The 21,358-nt window shown below is 40.3% G+C and overlaps 1 protein-coding gene across 1 annotated transcript; it reads right to left on the bottom strand.

Moving 5' to 3' along the window:
* Window positions 1–1,247: 1,247 nt before the first annotated feature.
* On the bottom strand, window positions 1,248–20,505 carry CLDN19 (claudin 19). Its single transcript, XM_075840772.1, has 5 exons — window positions 19,976–20,505; window positions 10,152–10,316; window positions 8,885–8,969; window positions 4,867–5,016; window positions 1,248–2,500 (listed from the first exon to the last, which is right to left on the bottom strand). Exons 1-5 carry the CDS (start codon window positions 20,196–20,198, stop codon window positions 2,458–2,460), a joined length of 666 nt encoding a protein of 221 aa, XP_075696887.1. The 5' UTR covers window positions 20,199–20,505; the 3' UTR covers window positions 1,248–2,457.
* Window positions 20,506–21,358: the final 853 nt, after the last annotated feature.

Genomic DNA, 21,358 nt, shown 5'->3' on the forward strand with positions numbered 1-21,358 from the left:
ATTTTTGTTTATTGCTCCAATGCATCTAAAATAAAAAAAATGGAGCAACTTTTCAAATAGTCTTGATTCAAAATCTCTTACTGTTTTGTGTCTACAGTTTAAATGCAGACGTATGTGTATCCATGGTAACAGACTACAAACAGACCCTGAGTAGTCTGATCCTGCAGTCATATTGCCATCTATCTGCCTTTGTGTTAATCACTTCCACCCCCTCTTTTACTGAATGTATATTATCAATACGTTAAAAACATCTAAATACTGTATATACCACTGACTAAGTAAAGAAAGGCTACATATTGGGTAATATAAATGATCTAAAACCAATGACCACTAGGTATGTTGTATATGGCTTATACTACTGACTGTCAAAGACAAATCACTGTACATAACACAGACTACCATAGATCGAACTATATACAGTATATACAATCACCATCATACGCTGTATATACCACTAACCATCGGAGCACTGTACAAAAACTGTATAGACCACTGACCAGGGGTGGACTGAGATGGGTTGGGACTCTCAATCAATAATTGTCATGGGCCCCGTACCATCCACTTTACTGACTCTAAAGGGGTTAGCCACTTTCTAAATATTAATGTCATATGCCCTAACATGAAAGGTCACAAAACTTATCCATAGGATGTCTCCAAAAATAGTGCTTTATGTAAATAATAGCGGCGCATTGATGGATTCGGAAGTCACGTGATATATTATGTGACTGCTGCGTCCATAGCATCCCCTGCTTGCACATGCACCGGCATATACAAGTGCCGTACAAGTTATAGCTTGTATGTGCCTGCACATGTGTAGACATTGGACTCTATGGATGCAGTGGTCGCTATCTAGCCTGAGCTAGATCCTTTAGAAGAACAGGCTGAAGTGAGAGCTGTGGATATATGCAGCTCCCGCTTCAACCTTCTCTAGCTCAGGCTAGAGCTGCAATCTATTTCTTGTTTTAAAGCCAAGACTCTTGGCTGTGCTAGATCTGGGCTGAGCTTCAGCAGGTTGAAGTGGGAGCTGCAGGAATAGCCACGATCTAGCCGGAGCTAGAGCCTTTAGTAACAATGACATATCAGAAACGTTCTTGGCTACTAAAGTGGCTCCATGCAAGGACGTATAAGATACGTCCATGTCATGGATAGGATTTAGTAAGTGATCCAGAGCAGCCCTTTAAGACGGTGTTTCCTGTTAGTTTAACATAAAATGTGACATTCTGATTTATAAGAACTCATTACCTTAATTTTTTTATTAGTTGACAAAAAGTTACAGTCACAGCAAAACATTTGAAATGTTTTCCTAAATTCATTCCCTATATTTACAATTCCATAAGAAAAAGAGCTTAACGTTATACTGTTAATATATAATTGAAGACCTTCTGATCAGACAGTCTCTTTACCCTAGCAGGAAAATACTGTAGACCCTGGTTTAGTTTGTTAATAAGAAAAGACAATGGCATATGCAGTGTAACTAAAACTCACAAAAAGAACGTTTTGTATGGCTTGTCTTAGCAATCCCAAAATTAATAAAGAAAAACTTTGAGAATAATCACAGGATATATTTTATAAAGTACAAGCACTGCGCTGGTTATAATTCATGTAATACAACAAGTCTATGGATGTTGAGGTTACCGTCTCTGAAAATAAAATGCCCCCCCAGACACCTTTAACATTACTTAGTATGGCCTGCAGGAGATGGTTTTACGGCAATCCACCTGGGTGTAGTGTACAGGTCACTACTAGGGAGTAGGAGTTTTAGGACACCAACATGGAGAAGGATTTATATGACAACATAGGCAGTAGGGTTTAAAGGACAACATTGGGGGGGGGGGGGGGGGGTGGGATGTATTGGACATTTCAGCAGAGAAAAATTTCTAGGACACCCATGAGGAGTGAGGACTCTACTAGGACACTACTAAAGAGAAGAGTTTATAGAATACTATAAGGGAGGAGAGTTCATAGAACACTACTGGATAAAAGGCTTCAACCAGGGACTAGGGTTGTTAAGACACCTCTGGGGAGTGAGGCATATAGGACACTACGGGAAAGTAGAGTTTAGAAGACACTAGTAAGAAGTAGGGTTGTAGAACATTGGTGAGGAGTAGGGTTAGGGGTTTATACGACACAGCTGGGGAGTGGGGTTTATAGGACACTATTGGAGACTAGAGTTTATAGTACACTGGTTTGGTGTAGGGTTAGGACACTATTGAGAGTAGAAGGTATAGGACACTACAGTGAAGTAGGCTTTATAGGACGCTCTACAAAAGTTTCTTCTACTTTGGACTCCTCACATTTACAAAAGATCTGCAACGTTTACTTTATAGCAAAAGTCTCTCTATAAAGCAATAGTCTTTTTGTAGGAGGAAATAATCCATTCTGTTTCCAGGACCTTCCATTGTTTTCTTTACACATGCCATAACAAGTTCAACATGGATTTCATGATGGGCTCTCGCATTAACTCGTCTCTTCTTTTTTCTTCATGGGGACTTTTGTAATTCTAGATAGAAGAATGATTCAATTACAATGCGAAGTTATGGATGGTTAATGATATTTGCAAGTATATTGAGTTCACTAGCAATCTCATTTTTATTACCACTAAGATATTTCATATATATTGAAACCCATCATAAGTGATGTTAAGTACTCTATGAGGACTGCTTATGTCAGCCAGTTATGCCATTGACCGCTTTTTCTATGTATTGCGAGGAACAGGAAGTAGGAGCCCTTTTGAGCAGCTATGGGTGCTTTATGCTGTCACAGAGTCACCGAGGCTTCAAATAAATGTATAGTCTCTGCTCTCTCCTCAGCTAAATTCGTTATCTATTATTAGCAGTAGCTTGTATGTTTCATGTATTCAGTCTACTATCTATCACGAATAGCCACTCTAATATAAACCACTGTACAGTTATGGTTTACGAAAGGAACATTTTGCCTCTGTTCTGATTATCAAAAGATGGATTTATGTAGGATATTTCTATAAACGTACATGTTTGCCTCCATGCAGCTAAAGCTGGTGATACAACATGATGAATTACTTTACGTAACTTGTCTTGTTCTTACAGGAAATTACCCATTAGGACACCCTGAACAAGTCAGATGAGCACATTTGATATACTCAGAGACAGTTCCTGTAAATATTCGGGTGATAATTCTGCAAAAAAATCCCAAAATTTAGATTTCCAACGCCAGAACACTTGAAAGCTCAGTTCATGGCCCACCAAAATCAACCCAAGCGAACTGATTCTATGCACATTTCTATAAATTTGACCTTTTAAATAAAGCCAAACCCTATTGAGGGTTCAAAAACTGGGATTAACCTGCAGGACGCACAAATGTAAATGTAAAATTGAAAGACTTAAAAGGAGTGAACCACAGATTGACTGATTTCCGCCATTTGTGCATTACAGTATTTTCAGTTTTTCTGAAGCTGGCCATACACTAGAGCTTTTGGATGACAGAAAATGACGACTCAATTTCTGCCGACTATTGACATTTTTTCATGACACAAACAAGCGTGACAGAAGCTGTCCGAAAACAGAAATCTGTAGAAAAGTTGATGTGCCATGTTGGATTTCTTTCAGTTGTCGTTGTCAGGTGAAGTCTTGTCAAGTTGATCATGCCAAACGACAGATCTGCCTATCATGAATAGAAAGAAGCCCAGACCAGGCCTCATATCAAGGCAGGGATTGATCAACGATTTATTGTTTTAATTAATGGCGTTGCCGTCCAAAATGACAGCTTTCACTGACTGGCCATGAGCATCGACAAGCTGCCTGAAATCCCTAATGTATGGCCGGCTATAGTGTGCGAGTTCAGGTTGCCTAGCTGCTTGACTTTCTGTCTAAGTGACTATTTGATGACTTGTATAGAGGTGGTCGCAGAATGTTCTACATTCTCCACACCATACTAAAGGTCCTCCTACACGTCCCAACGAGGGCCGTGTAAACGAGTGCCGATTAACGAGACAGATCATTGATCGGCGCTCGTTTGTTCCTTTCACAAGAAGCTATGTATGGGGAGGAGTGCCCGTTCATCGGATGATCGTTGCCCTTTTTAGACAGGGCAATTATCGGGAACGAGCGTTTTGTGAATGCTCGTTTGCCCAATAATTGGCCGGTGTAAAAGGGCCCTACCTCTCCATGGTCTTCCGAAATCATGTTCCCTCAGAACAAAAGCATGCGGGATAAGGGGTAAAAGGTGCAGGTGCAAAACGATTGTAAATTATATATGTCACGTGCTACGCAGTTTCATCCACTGAATGGTCAATAAACCACCAATCAGGGGCCATTAGAAAGTGTGTACTCTAGTTCGAACAGTGCCACCATCTTGGCTGAGTGTGTTGTGAGAGGGTTAACCCAATTGGTTTCTTTTCTATAAGGGAGTTCTGTAGTCAGTCAGGTGATTCTTCTTGACCAATAGGCGAGATGAATGTGCGATTTTACAGTATACACTTGCTTATAGGCCCCTGGTCGGGAACTAGGGGCTGTTAAATGGTTTGTTTTGCAAATATTAACTAAGTGTTATTACAGCCTCTAATACGTGTCCAAATTTAAGGTGGCTTGTCTTGGTGATAACTTCTCTTTCATGTCTCTTCTGTTGTAAATTATAAAAAATAATAGAAGTTACTGAAAATTATACATTTTTGTAGTGATAATAATAATAATTGACGTATTATAATGTTGACATTTATTTACAAAATATTAAAATTTTAAAAAATGAAAATAAAGCATAAACAACATGAAGTTTATATAAAAAACAAAAGTAATATGTGATGTGGTATCATTGTGCGTGGTGGCTGAGAGGGGGACACCTGGAGACACTGCTGACTAGGATGTGTTGGAATGGGCTGAAGATTACACATACTCTCTGGCTGTTGCTGATGGTTGGGATTGTCTATAATATTGTTGTCCGCCGCTCTCTCCATTGGGACATGAACAGCACAGGAAGGATCCTCCCAGCATGGTGAGACTGGCTGCAGCCCACCCTACGAACAATGCTGAGCCAAACTCATACCTGCAAGACAAGAATTGGTTTATAGTCAAATAATAGGTTATTGTAGACTTGTGGAGATGATTGATGTTCATGTTCTGGTCAAAACATGGTGCAATGTGAGTAAAAAGTTCTGAAAATCATATGACCCCAACTATATATTTTAATAGGACAACTGTAAAGAATCAGTGCTACATATGATGGCCTTGATATTTTGCAACTTGTCTGTCCATGATAATTCCTTTTTTCTGAGTAGCCCCGCTACTTAGAGGTTAGATGTCTCACCAACTGTCCTTGGACCATCTATAGTTGCCCTAGAGAGCTCATACTATGAGAAATGCATTTTAAGATTGTGTCTGAATAACCTCTTTGGATTGAAAGCGGTTTAGATAGGCCATCAATGTGTGATCGATGAGGGTCCAACCCCAGGACCCTCGCGATCAACAGAACGATGGGGCTTTGGCCTCTGAATGGGCCTGATCTGCAAAATGAGAGATTGTCTTTTACATAATATCTACTTCATATATTTACTCTCTACCTGTACATTGAAAAGGCTTTGTGCACCCTATATTCTCTGCTGTAGTATGGTTTTGACATTGTAGCAGTTGATTCACTGGTGTCTGTGGAAAGGAAAGTGCCAACATCTCTGGGTACCATAAAATGGTGCCACATTTTAAGCCCTTTAGCTATTATCTTTGGGTAACAGGTGCCTCACTGTTCAAGTATATGAAATTTTCATTTTGTTAGATACACAGATTATTAGAATGAACATTTGTTATCAGTCATATCAGATGAATTATCTGCACAGATACCTATCTTAAAGAGGCTCTGTCACTAGTTTAGTAATGCCCAATCTCCCAGCTAATCTAATAGACGCTGTCACACTGATAATGCTAGTGAAACTGAAAAATCACAAAATGTTTTCTATTTTAAAAGTTATGAGCTTTTTCCTAATTATGCAAATGAGGCTATACTAGCCAATTGGGCGTCAATAGCAGCGATTCTCCTGAGGTGGAGCTATCTCACAGCCTCTGATGCTGTCCTATCAGCAGGAAGCTGCTTCACACAGTGTGAGAGACTGAGGCTGGAGGGAAGGGGGATCACTTCAAATAGCCATATCTCCGGCTGTGGACCACCTAGAATAGCGGTTGTCATATGAAAGATGAGATTCTAATCTTTAATATAACACCAGGATCACAGTTCTAGCTGTGACACAACCGGAGATATCGCCAGCTGAAAACACAGTCGGGAATGGAAGCTGTATACTATATGATCACGCTGTGTACAGGGAAGGGGGAGAAGCTGTTTGCTGATTGGACAGCATCATACAGAAAATGTTACACCGCCCAGAATGAAAATAAAGAATCGACTCCCATTTGGCTGTTACAGCCACATTAGCATATTTAGAAAAATGTTCATAACTTTGCAAATAATAAACGTTTTTGAAAAAAATCACACTGTAGCAAAGCGCCTATTAGATCAGTTAGGAGATGGGGAATTAATAAACTAGTGACAGATCCTCTTTAAAGGAAAACTCCAGGCACAACTTTTACAGTGTGTTATACCTAGGACAAGGCCTAAGGGGGCAGTGCATGACACAGGGATCCAAAGAACACAAAAAAGAAAATCTCTTTGTCATGCTCCGCCCCCTCAGGCCCTGCACTCGGCATGACACAGTGTATCAGAGGAGTGTTGCTTTAAGTTAAATCTGCAAATAAGAGATCGAGTAGGCACAATAGAAGATACTTTGCCAATTCTCTCAGTAATGTGAATTTCAAATGAGTGGATGCAGATGCCCTCTCCAACTCCCAAAGTCAAACTTACCTTAAAGGGGTTTTCCCATCAGAGACATTTATGACATATCCACAGGATATGTCATAAATGTCAGATAGATGCGGGTCCCACCTCTGGGACCCGCACTTATCTCTAGAACAGGGCCCCCTGAGCCCCATTCTACATTTTTCTTCTCCCTCGCCTCCCCGTCACTTTCTGACTATATGGTCGGGAGTTACGAAAACAGCGTAGCTCTACTAAATAATGCATGACCCAAACTACCTAAGGGAGTATTTGCTATGGTGGCTTATAAACATGGAGCTCGCGTTCATGCATTGGCTGGCGTGGATATCCAAAACGAAGGTCTAAAAGGTATGTAAGATTTATGGGGAGGGGATTTATCCCTGGAAAAGAAATCAGAATTTTCAGTTTGTATCAAGACCTTTAATTTTGAGAGATTCGGCATTGTGGGATTGTATATTCAGCAGCGACTCTTCTATAGAAAGTAGTTGCTACATTTTACTATATTACTATAATGCTGTGCATGACAATCCATCCCCTCCCCCTCCCGCCGTATCTCTTTCCTGAATTATTATTTTGGAACATGGAAACAATCCAAGCACCTTGTAAACGTTACCGTCTTCTGAAACTTGGCAGCACATTTGCGGTCTATTGCCGTGAATGACACAAGCTCTTAAAAGTGCAAATGAATGTAAGACTTTGTATAAATCACATTGTAGAATAAAGGTGTGAGGTTGGATTTTGGCAATTTCCCAAAGTTATAAAATGCAAAAAGTAATTGTATTACAGTCAGATGTTCATGGTGCTTAAAAGTTACTCCACTTTATCCCTGATTCATACACATTACTGTAAGAAGTCATAATCCATGTATAATCCACCAATTGTACCCAATCCCAGGGAATGTCTCAGGTTTTTAATATTTATTCGTGAAAATATCTGTTTCTTAGTACTGAGAACTAGATAACAATATACATTTTTTTTAAATCTTAGACCCATTTCATACAATTAATGGGGTCTTCTCATGATAGACATTGGTGACATATTGCTAGGATATGCCTCTAATGTCTGATCGGAAGTGGACGACTGCTGTGACCCCTGACAATTGCTAGAATTAAGTGCTAGAAAAGCACCGTGCCACTTTGTCTCCAGTCGGCGCGGCTTGGCTTTCTTTGGAGGCCTCTTGATCGACCCATGCAGCCTGACTCAAAAAATCTAACAGGAGATGAATTGGTGCCACACTTCCCGAATTCTGGGGATCATCAGGGGTAACAGCGGCTAGACCCCAGATAATTGGACATCGGCAGCATATCCTAGCGATATGCTGACAATGTAGATCCTAAGCAATCCCTTTAATCTATATTTTATATTTTTTATGGCTATCTCTACTTTTTGGTAAATAAGGATTAAGTAACTGAACATGTGTAGTGTCCTCTCTAAGGCCCCATGCACACGAACGTGCTTTTACGGCCGCATTTCCCCCAAAAATCCACGGGAGAATTGCGGCCCCATTCATTTCTATGGGGCCATGCACACAACGGGCATGTCTTATAACGGCCGTGTTCTGCGGTCCCGGCTCCTAGAAAATAATGGACGCGGCCATGTGCAGGGACCGCGATTTTCAGGCGGCTTGCTGGTGACACTCCGCCGAAAATCATGGCCATGCACATGGCTACGGTCGTGTGCATGAGGCCTTACTTTGTTATTGATACTTAAAGGGGATGTCCACTTTAACTTATCTTCAAACATGACCTATACAGTGCTGTGAAAAGTATTTTTCCTCTTCCAGATGACTCCTATATTTGCAACAATATCTACTCAGTGATAGGGTTAGGGTACTCTATATAGCTACAAAACCCTTCCATTTAGGAAATGGTGGAGGTCGAGGCGATATTTTTAGGTAGATTTGGTTGGCCGGTGATTGTGGCTGCAGGCTTGGAGGTGCCATTGTTTGGTTAGATTTCTTTTTCTTATTAACCTTACCAGCTGCTCTATGGACATGATAAAATTCCTAACCCAGACTAGACAATTAACAGCGAGCGGCACCTCCACTTTTTGGCTGTATTAGTTTTTGTTAATGAGTCTTCATATTTCAACTTACCGTGCATTAACTGGAGTATTTGGGTTGAAGAATTCGTGAGTAACTTGAGTAGCGTACCAAGAAACAGCTATTAATGTCAGCAGACCTGATTATACAGAAACGAGAGGAACATCAAGAGCGCACGTCACATTCAAATAAATAGGTTACACATTATATGGGTGATACCAATATAGCCTCAAGTCAAGTATAGGATTTATATCTCTCTTGTAAGATTCTGTGTAAATGTAACATAGACAGGGCCAGTGACCTGGATACCCAAACTTTTACCATAGAAGGCCTAGTATCAAACCGTAGATAACAGAACTACCACATGAGACTACTGCACCATCTCCCACTGTATCAATTATAATCCAGCCATGACACTGAGGAGCAGGTCCCCGTTCCAGTAGGGTCCATCCTACACATGAGCCTTTTGTGCCTCATGGAAATGCGGCCCTGCATAACACATAAGGCTACATTCAGACGAACGTAGCCAACCCCGGACGTGAAAAACTGCAGTTTTTCACGTCCGAGGTGCACCCATGCTGCACCCATGTGGGACACATTATCACGCATCCCACATAGACTAGAGTCTATGGAGGGATGCGTGAAGCGCAAAAAGTAGGACATGTCCTATTTTTTCACAGACCTTTCACACGCTCCGTTGAAACGACGGTCGTGTGAACGGCCCCATTGAAATACATGAGTCCATGTGATGGCTGTTGTTTTAACGGCCGTCACGCGGACTACATATACGCTCGTCTGAATGAGCCCTAAGCATGGGATGACATGACGTCTATAACATCAATGCTTAGGTTTACAGTTGAAGGAGGTGTACCTGGACAAGGCAACCTAAGCTCAATCACCAAAGTCAACTTGTGGTATAGAAACTATATATTAACATTTCCATAGTTCACATGATATATATCATATCTCTGGTAGGTTCCAAACCACCAATGGTCTGGTTTCATGGGTGGTCACCACAACTCCTAATGATATACAATTACTTCTAAATATTTTGCCTTTGAATCTGGATATTCTTTCGTTTGCCAAGAATGGACTGAGGCAAGTGACATCACTGTACCCGATACGGTGACCTCACGTACCGTGAGACATTTTGCTTATTGAATGATTACTGTTGAAAGCTGGTGTGCTCTACTGACATCTCCATGCTGTGGACCCATGGAATGGGATTTGTGGGTCATCTCATGGATTACTGATCTCATGTAAGGAACCATTGTACCATTGTTTCAACATAAAGAGATTTTATATAATTTCAGTGTGTTACCTGCGAGCAGGAAGAGGACACCGCCTGACACTGCGATTCTGCTTTTCGTAATGGGATTGTTGTCACCCACTTTAGTACATTTCATTCCAACAACACTGATAATAATTCCAATGAATCCCAGCAGCATGGCAACCACCATGAGAGCTCGCGTTGCCTGGATGTGAACTGCGGAACAAATACAGGAATATACATGAACTGATATAGTCACACATCTGATATTATCGTTATGGGTTAATGCAGGTAGCCGGCACGGCATGTGCAGACCTACAGATTATTGACCCTTCCAGTTATTTGTAATGATGAAGTAGACATATTATCTTATTTTCTGAATAAGGGTTAAGAGGACAAATTAACGAGAGATCAGAAACACAGTTTTCTGAAAATCCCAAAATTCTGACTTGTTGAATCAAGATTTTTGGCCAGATTTGGTCCCAGGAGGGGAGACGGTTTGGATCTAGGGTGTTCACTGCTTGTTTGTTCCTGCTCATGATGTTGGAATCTCGCTACAATACAGATTTCAGAGTCGTCAACCTTTTTCCCCCTTCTCAGTTATTACCTGTGTTTGGCTTTCTTTGACTTGGGGCAAAAATTCAGCTTGGTGTCCTCGGATCCCACACAAAATAATACATACAAATCCCTATATGCTGGCAAGAGAAAAATATAATATTGTGCCAAGCAGTGCTCCCAACAGTAATAGTGCTCCCCTACAGTGCCCCACAAGTAACTGTGCCAGAGTGCCCCCATTAGTAATAATGCTTCCTCCAGTGCCTCCATTAGTAATTGTCCTTCCACCAGAGTGCCCTCATTAGGAATAAAGCTTCCCCGGAGTGCCCCCATTGGTAACAGTGTCCCATTAGTAATAGTGTCCCCCCAAAGTGCCTCCATTAGGAATAGTGCTTCCCCAGCATACCCCCATTGGTAATAGTGCCCCCATTAGCAATATGGTTCTCCCAGAGTGCCCATATTAGGAATAGCGCTTCCCCAGAGTGCCCCATTAGTAATAGTGTTTCCCCAGAGTGCCCCTATTAGCAATAGTGCTTCCTCCAGTGTGCCCCCATTAGCAATAATGCTTCCTCCAGAGTGCCTCCATTAGTAATAACGCTTCTCCAGATTGTTCCCATTGGAAAATGTGCACCGATTATTATTGCTCCCCCAGAGTACCCTATTATGAATAGTGCTTCCCCAGAGTGCCCCATTGGTAATAGTGCCCCCTTTAGGAATAGTGCTCCCCATAGTGCCCCCATTAGGAATATTGCCCAGATGCCCGATGCCAGTGACGCCCATGTATGCTCCCTTGTTCTAGCAACATATCTTGCTGCATCACTACTGGTCTTTAAAATGGTTTTCCACACGAACCTTATAAATGACCACATAGTAGTAAATCACAATATAGATCAACAGTGAAAATTTCTTAATTATGTATTTCTTATTTAAAGAGTTATTGGAATTTTGCATTCAATTGCAGCGGCCATTTTTGAAAGTGACAACAGGAAGTGCAGCCATAATAGTTGTCATTTTGGAATTAGCTTGTGTTCGGAAATGTAACAATTTGTCATCAGTTGCTGGTAAACTATTTAGAAATTGACAACTAATATAAAGGTTGATCCGGTCATCACTTTTGCAAATATGGCCGCCTCAAGAAATATGCCAATATCTCCGCAAGTTTAAAAAGTTTCTAATTTACTAATATTTGGCCAGAATTAAGATTTAGGTGTAAATCCTCTTTATTGGAAAAATTATTAGAGGGGTTTTGCTGCCATTTTTTTGAACTCCCCTTGAAAGCTAATGGCAAAGACTTGAGTCTTGAGTCGGTGGCAGACTGGCATTTTGTCTGAATTACTGACTTTTGTTTGTCCTTTTTTTTCCAGGAAAATGTCCACTAGTTGAAAATCACTAAATAAAAGGGTTTTCAAGCTTTTATCAGCTCCCATTTGATGCTTATTACAGAACATGACTGTGTGCCGGCTGCTAGTCACATACTTGACATTGCTAGACAACTGCATTTTCTTGGTTTGACCACCCCTACATCATTTACGCTGCTCCAGATTGTAAAACGCTGTCACACTCGTAGCGACAAAATTACAGTTTTCTCCCATTTACTTGAATGGGAGAACTGCTGCTATGAGTGTGTCTGTGTTTTACAGTATGGAGCAGCGTAAGCGATGAAGGGGAAACAGTGCTCACCGAAGCCCCTTCAAAACAGATGATCGGCGGGGGTGCCAAGAGTTGGACCACCACCGCTCAGATATTGATGGCTTATCCTGAGGATAGGCTATCAATTATATCTCACTGGACAACCCCTTTAATGACTCCCCTATCAAAATTTTTCTTTAAATAGCAGGTGGTGCTCTATATTGGTAATATACTCAGTGATCTCAAGTCCTCTGTTCCCTCACATATTGCTCAGCTTTTTCCATCTTTCCCTTAGGCTCTGAATGGAGCGGTAGCGCACATGCTCGACCACCGCTGCATTCAAACGCCTCCTCATTAAATTGCGGTCCACTACAAGAGACTTGTCAACATCACAGCACAGTATTAAATAAGAAAAGTATTTGTACAGTTTCTGGTCTAGGACAAAATACATTCCAGATCTGAAATAATCTCCTTGTTTTTCTACATCGTCTATTAAGGGACTTCTGAGCTTTCTTGTTGGGATTTTAAAGGACTGAGAGAACGGCTAATCTAATATAGAGGGTTCCAATGCTGGAACAAAGAAGATTGATTGACATGAAAGGATTTTAAGATATGGGAATTTAACATGGGATTTAATGAGTAAATATGGCGTAGTTAGCTATAAAAGCTGCATTGTTGAGAGTTTCGTTAGGGGCTGTCAGTCAAAATTGACAAAAACAAGCAAAACAAAAACAATTCAACAATATATTTGGATACAATGTGCAAAATGGGAATTCACTTCACTTTTAAGAGAGCTGTAATTAGAAATACCTGGACTCCATAGTTAAATTGTGAAGGGTGTTCCTTTAGTTGTAAATTCACCCCTTGCCTAAGAGTACCCAACAGGGCAGACGATTTCTATTCGAATCAATAATAATGTGGTCAACTTCCCAACTGTCCTCATACAGAGGAGTAAAAGTGGCCATAAACCGTAGATAGCTGTTGGCTAAACGAGCAATTATTCCTCCCAATACACATAAACGCTCGGCATGGCCCGGCCAACTGAGTTTGTGTATTAAAAAGAGGGGAATAAGTCACGGTCAGACACCTTTTTGGGGCGGGCTATTTCCCACGAGAACGGAGGATCAGGCATATTGAAATCCAACATGCCCGATGCTTCTTTCCCCCGACATCTCCCAACGGGGGAGAGTTGGGACACCCCCATACACATTACATAGTCAGCCGGTCCTGCCGGTTTCGTCAGGTTCGGCCGACGTTTATCTAATGTGTATAGGCGGTCTGGTGCAGTGGTGTACATTGAGTTGAGGGAGCCACACAGCAAGTATCAAAATGGGGGCCCCCTCTACAGGCGCTGTTAACACTATCACACCCCTAACTATCCAGGAGAGGAGGCCTAGGTGCATGTTTGCCTTCATCTTATTTTCATGATTCTTTAGTTAATTCCTCACACCAACATTTGCTAATGTTATAAGGGTTGTGTAGAGGGGATCTCTGTGGTGGTTTCCACCATCTATTAATATAAGGGAAGACATGACAGCGACGACGTGATGAGACTTGTGGGAATTGACATTGTGGAGGATAAAATAGGGAAGGACAGGTTTAAAAAATGTATGCATTACAAAATCGGCACATTAAGACCTTAACGCCAACATAGAACTATAGAACAGAGAACTATCTTTTGACTAAAGCTGGGCACATATGTGGCCATAAACAGCGCCGATCGCCAATATTTACAGGTCGATCGGCACTCGTTTAAGGGCCCTTTACACAGGCCAATGTAAACTGTATGGGGACGAACGATTGTTAATACGATCATTCGATCCTGATACAGTTTACATAATGTTGGCATCAAATCTCCTGTTTACACGGGGAGATAGATATCCTGCCGACAAAAATGATTTTCTGGGCAGCATAAAAGATTAAATCAGCGTTTGCTCATTCATCAGCCGATCACTGCCCTGTTTACATAGGGCAATGATCAAGAACGATTCGCCCGTTCTTTGGCCTGTCTTAATGGGTCTTCAGAGACACACCGTAATTGTATATCCCTCTACTTCATATTTGGAACTTTTTTCTATATCACTACATTCACATTAGGCTAACCTACCTACTACTTGACCCCCCCCCACACACTTTTTTTGGAACTTTAAATTCCTTACAATCTTATTGGGTCACACTTAGCTCTGTTATATCTAACATATTCAGCCCTACCACTTAGCATACAGCGTTCAGGAGCATTTGGCGCATCACAACCCCAGCTCTACAGTTTGGTACATGCGCAGTGGATCGGATAAGACACTGTTACAGTTTAACTGTATATATTGAAGATATTTTTATACATTTGTATGCAATTATTTGTATTGTTGTTAGAGATATTTTATATCTGACTGTGTGGATTTTTTGTGTTAAAGCCCTTTCCCCAACACCATGTATAAAAGGGCCAAGAAGGCACTTTGTATCTCCTGATAAAGCAGGCCCCCCTGGAAACATCGAGCTCCAGTTTGTTTTATATATCTTTTTTTCTTTTATGTTTGTTACTTTTACTTAAATAAACCAGTTAAAATTTTATATTTTTTGGTGCTAAGTCCTGGAATCTGACGACTATCTTTGTCCCTGAATCCTGATGGCGAGGATTTCTGAGGATCTTCCATAATATCTATAAAGGCAATTTTTAATAATCTTGAACTATAAAGGAAACTAATCATAGAAGCTACTATCTATTGGTACAATCACTTTTTTTTTTTTCTTTGTAGTTTGTTGAATACCCCGTAATAAATAGTGGTTCAAATTTGTCTTAAAACAAGTGAAGAGGTCAACCAGGGCTTGGCCCTTCTCTCTAGGGGCCTCATAGCAGCCACATGGTCTGCCTCTATTTTACGTACACCCTTGATGTGGTGAGAGCTCTGGGTCCTGCCATGAACATTATTGTTTGGCCAACAGCTATAAGCTTTGACTCCCCCAATAACATATGGCCCTCTAGACCAAACATGTTGTCTAAATGAGAAATACAGATCACATAGTCATTAGATTGTTGGTTGATGCCATAAATCATTAGTATCTGACATAACAAATCTAATGTCTACAGTTTGCCAAGAGGATGTTAGTGCTTCTGAGTATTTGCAGTTTCTATAATCATAGACATGTAAAGTGCCCTAGACCACCAAAGGATATACATAGTTTTTTTAATTGTCCTGCTATTTTGCCCTTTCATGGACACTAAATGGGTAACTTCTAAAGTCAGACAACACTCCTAGCAGACGCTATAGGCCCGCCCATGAGGAACTTGAATGGATTGATGGATTTGAACTTGAAGAGAATATAGTCAAGTCCATGAGTTCAATAATATTTAGCTTTATCAAATATTTATATACATGTTTAATGTAAAGATATACATTAAAACAATAGGATATCTTCATTACAGATTATTATGGACAAAAATGTTTATCTACATTATGATATTGGAATCAATATCAGACACATTCCTCAATAGTCCCATGTTCCACCGGATAGTCCCAATTGTAGGAGGTGGGGCTTATTAAAAACAATGTGGTCTTGTAAAAAAATTGTATCTTCTGTTCATCCAGTCAGGACTTGGGAGGATGAGGCGGATCTATAATTGGAAGGTATGATGTTATAGTATTTACTACTAAAGAGTGACCCCAATAGCCCATATGATTATTATTGGCCATATTAGAAAACATATGTGTTCTTCTCTTCTGACCTTATCATTAAAGTGGTTCTCCACTTTGTACAATCCCCACTTGTTAGATGGGTCTCTTGACCATAAGCTGATCACAAAGTTCCCCCCAGGGATCAGCTGTAATCTGAGGGAGACCCTAACAGTAAGTGTTCAATTTCCCTGCAGCGCCACCACAGGACAAATTAGGCATTAAACGGTGCCCATTCAAATCAATGTAATGCTTTTTGTAACCGTTCTTCACTCTAGCCTTTTGCATGTATTTTGCTTAAAGGCGTTTCCCATGATGTTTAGTGATGGCATATTGCCAAGCTATGCTAGCACTTAAAGAGGCTCTGTCACCAGATTTTGCAACCCCTATCTGCTATTGCAGCAGATCGGCGCTGCAATGTAGATTACAGTAACGTTTTTATTTTTAAAAAAACGAGCATTTTTGGCCAAGTTATGACCATTTTTGTATTTATGCAAATGAGGCTGGCAAAAGTCCAACTGGGCGTGTTTAAAGTAAAAGTCCAACTGGGCGTGTATTATGTGCGTACATCGGGGCGTTTTTACTTCTTTTACTAGCTGGGCGTTGTGAATGGGAGTGTATGATGCTGACGAATCAGCATCATCCACTTCTGTTCGTTAACACCCAGCTTCTGGCAGTGCAGACACACAGCGTGTTCTCGAGAGATCACGCTGTGACGTCACTCACTTCCTGCCCCAGGTCCTGCATCGTGTCGGACGAGCGAGGACACATCGGCACCAGAGGCTACAGTTGATTCTGCAGCAGCATCGGCGTTTGCAGGTAAGTCGATGTAGCTACTTACCTGCAAACACCGATGCTGCTGCAGAATCAACTGTAGCCTCTGGTGCCGATGTGGCCGACACGATGCAGGACCTGGGGCAGGAAGTGAGTAACGTCACAGCGTGATCTCTCGAGAACACGCTGTGTGTCTGCACTGCCAGAAGCTGGGTGTTAACGAACAGAAGTGGATGATGCTGATTCGTCAGCATCATACACTCCCATTCACAACGCCCAGCTAGTAAAAGAAGTAAAAACGCCCCGATGTACGCACATAATACACGCCCAGTTGTACTTTTACTGTAAACACGCCCAGTTGTACTTTTACTGTAAACACGCCCAGTTGTACTTTTGCAAGCCTCATTTGCATAAATACAAAAATGGTCATAACTTGGCCAAAAATGCTCGTTTTTAAAAAATAAAAACGTTACTCTTATCTACATTGCAGCGCCGATCTGCTGCAATAGCAGATAGGGGTTGCAAAATCTGGTGACAGAGCCTCTTTAATGATTGGTAGGGGTCCAACTGCCATGACTCCCACTAATTATCAGAATGAAGGAGCAGTAGTGCAAGTTGAACGCTGCTGCTCCTTCACAGTATTTCCATGCACAGCAATGTTTCCAGCCATCGCTGTGCAGGGAACTACAGCAGTGCCCCATTCCCTTAAAGGGGCTGGGGGGGACCACTGTCCCTTTGTTGTCTTGATCATTGAGGATCTCAAATGTCGGACACCGAGTGATCATAATGGTATGGTCTATCCTAGTGATATGCCATATCATTATAAGATGGGAATACTCCTTTAAACGGGTTGTCTACCCATGACAACCCCTTTTTCAATGGAAGCCTACAGGGGAAATGTTGTATTACATGCTGCTCATAAAAATAAATAGCGGATCATGTAAAACATGGATGGGCTGGGTCTGACTCTTTGTTAGTCTATTCTCTGGCTAATATAGGGTGATTCCAAGCGGGGGACCCCCTATATAACGTCCATATGCCCTAATAGTACATATGGAAAGACGTAGTCATCGTGAATCAACCACTATAAACATGAACCAGTCTTAAATATAACCAAATGTAGTATTTCAACTATGTTTAAATCAATTTAATATATTTACCTATATTTATTCGTGTATTTTCTGAAAGTTATCATTTTATACCTCAATATTACTACATTTTCATTGGTATTTTTTTTTGTTCACCATTAATAAACCGTTATAGTAACATACCGCTGGCGTTATGAGACTCTTAGGACACGTATATTGCGCCTTATAAATCCCGCTCAGGCCAATTAGGCTGGAATGTTACATTCTTCTTTGTCCTTGGATTTCTCAATGAGCAGCGCAGTAACGCGTGTAAAAGATTAATAAATACATAATACTTTTTTATTTTAACTATAAGCTAAAACAACGAAATAGTCCAAAGTAAAAGTACAGATATAAATAAAAAAAAACTGATAATACATATTAAGCATGACATCAGACGATAATAATAAAACAATACAAATTATTATTCTTATGCTTGTTACTATTTAATTTCTTCTTATTTATATCATTTATTTATTTGCATTATACTTTTATTATATTAATAATAAAATGATAATTCATATTTTTTCATTACCATCATACAAATAGAATGCAAATCAATTAAATAAATCAATAAAAAAAAATTTAAGTGACTAGTATGTGATGACCTGTAACAGGGCCTTGTTAATGCACTTTTATGTGATTTTAGTTCATGTAATTTTTTTTCCTGCTATATTTGATATATCTATATCTACATATAGGCAAAAAGGACGAGCAGCAGCGCTCACAACAGGAAAATATGTATCAGGTGCCCAGCAAGTAGTCCTGATCCTTGGACTAAATAGTTTTCAAAAGAAGATCTTGCAGCACTCCAGTAGACGGTAAAAAAATGTCGTTTTATTCAGTCAACATCAGACAGTGCAACGTTTCAGTCCTTCAATAGGACCTTTCTCAAGCTTTCTATCTATCTATCTATCTATCTATCTATCTATCTATCTATCTATCTATCTATCTATCTATCTATCTATCTATCTATCTATCTATCTATCATCTATCTATCTGATATCTATCTATCTGATATCTATCTATCTGATATCTATCTATCTATCTATCTATCTATCTATCTATCTATCTATCTATCTATCTATCTATCTATCTATCTATCTATCTATCTATCTATCTATCTATCTATCTATCTATCTATCTATCTATCTATCTATCTATCTAATCTATCTATCCCAGCAGAGAAAGGCAGCAGCACTCAAATCCAAGCAGAAAGTCCTGTAGTAAACGGGTGCCAGCAAGTAGTCTCAATCCAAAGACCATACAGATATCCAAAAAATAAGTCCTGCAGCACTCCAGTAGTCAAGATGAAAAAAGTGTGGTTTATTATGCCAACATGGCAAGTGCAACGTTTCTGTCCCACATTGGAACATGCTTGAAAAAGGTCCTAATGTGGGACAGAAATGTTGCACTTGCCATGTTGGCATAATAAACCACACTTTTTTCATCTTGACTACTGGAGTGCTGCAGCATTTATTTTGTGTGTGTGTGTATATATATATATATATATATATATATATATATATATATATATATATATATCAAATATAGAAGAAAAACAAATATAAAAAATAAATATATATATATAATTTTTTATTTTTTTATTTCTTGCAATGGGTGATACATCTTTTACAAAATTACACATACACTTACATACAATTTTCAGATTCCGGAAGAGAAAAGCTTTGGTGCAACTTTTTGAAATTAGAAAAAACTAATGAAGTTGCGTGAAAAATAAAAAAACGTAGACATGTATACATCACACCTAGGTGAAAGTGAGGGCATTCATACAGACCATCATTGCTTCTAAAGACACTAGTCATTGTCCAGCCCCAGCCCAATGACTATTACATAATTACATTACTACATACTCTAAAGGCAAATATTCAGCTCACTGACCTAACCCTGTATCAAAATTCCCTTGGTGAAGGTAGAGTGGCTTGTTGGCATACCCCTGGCACCCAGCACCTTGCCCGCCAATCGCCTAGCTATGCCCCTGTACAGTGCTATTTACCATTTACCAAGTCATGCATTCATGAAAGCATTATAACATTGCTAAATGTAAGTGCATAATGTAAATGTGTCCCCCTGATATTTTGGGGGTTGTCGCTTTACATACCTTCCAGAGAGAGAAGAGAGTCATAGACTTTGCACTGCACCTGCCCAGTACTTTGGGATGCACATGACATCCACAGGCCTTCATATAATCCCACCGCTGTGATGATGGCATCTCCGGCATAGGACGATTGCTTCCACTGAGGTAATGCTGTGGTTGAGATGATTCCAATCCATCCTCCCAGACCCAAAAAATAGCCAAGGAGCTGGATCCCCGAATTAGCCATAATTTTTTTTTTTCTTAATAAAGTTAAATTATTTTCAAATGATTGAAAGAGAATCCCCTTTATCTGCAGTTGTCGGTCAGGAGAGATGATGGTGGTTATAGTCACAAGTCTCTGAAGAGTCACTTTGCCTGCAGGTTGGTGGAAGGAGGATGATACAGTTCAGTGGCGATTCATGACAATGCTCTCCCAAGCTGAGATGTGGATGGGACACTTGGGTGTCCAGAAATTCATGTTTACACTTGACTGAGTCTATAGGACACTTAGGGGACAAAGTGGAAGATGAAAAAAAAATACACGCACTAATGTCTGGAAGCAGCTCACAGAATGCAAGGAGGCTGGTCCTCACATTAATGGAATTCATAGGAACACCCACAGAGGAAAAGGCAGAACTCGTGGAATTTAGAATTAACACTTTAATAACTGGAGAGTTACACTGTACACATATTATATGAGGACCTGTATTATTATCATCTGTCCAGGGAAGCTTAAAATATAATTTCCTCCCGCCACGGCTCATTAAATGTCTAATTAATGAACCTACTTTGGAGTATTGGATCCTCAAGAAGGAACACATGGACACTAAAGGCCACTCCTCCTGCAGTTGCGGTGAGATTCTATTATCCAGGATTAAGTAATTTTTTAGAATTACCTATAAGTGATAAGGTTACGGCAAATAAATTAACTTTTTAATTGACTCGTATAAGGCTGGGTTCACACAACCTATTTTCAGACGTAAACGAGGCGTATTATGCCTCGTTTTACGTCTGAAAATAGGGCTACAATACGTCGCCAAACATCTGCCCATTCATTTGAATGGGTTCGCCGACGTACTGTGCCGACGACCTGTCATTTACGCGTCGTCGTTTGACAGCTGTTAAACTACGACGCGTAAATTGACTGCCTCGGCAAAGAAGTGCAGGACACTTATATACATTATATGCAGGACACTTCTTTGCAACGTAATTTGAGCCGTTCTTCATTGAAGTCAATGAAGAGCAGCTCAAGATTTACGAGCGTCACAGACGCCTCGCAAAATACGAGGAGCAGCATTTACGTCTGAAACGAGGCAGCTGTTTTCTCCTGAAAACAGTCTGTCTTTTCAGACGTAAAAGACACTTCTCGTGTGCACATACCCTCAAAGAGTTTTCTTTCTTTCTGAA

The sequence above is a fragment of the Rhinoderma darwinii genome, chromosome 10 (genome assembly GCF_050947455.1).
Source record: "Rhinoderma darwinii isolate aRhiDar2 chromosome 10, aRhiDar2.hap1, whole genome shotgun sequence".
Classification (NCBI taxonomy): Eukaryota; Metazoa; Chordata; class Amphibia; order Anura; family Rhinodermatidae; genus Rhinoderma; species Rhinoderma darwinii.

Excerpts from the sequence above, each read along its gene's own strand:
- CLDN19 (XM_075840772.1), bottom strand. The coding sequence starts at position 20,198 with ATGGCTAATTCGGGGATCCAGCTCCTTGGCTATTTTTTGGGTCTGGGA. Across the intron at positions 8,970-10,151 it reads TGTCCTCTTCCTGCTCGCAG|GTCTGCTGACATTAATAGCT; the intron begins GTAACACACTGA and ends CTGTATAATCAG. Across the intron at positions 5,017-8,884 it reads AATACTCCAGTTAATGCACG|GTATGAGTTTGGCTCAGCAT; the intron begins GTAAGTTGAAAT and ends CTTGTCTTGCAG.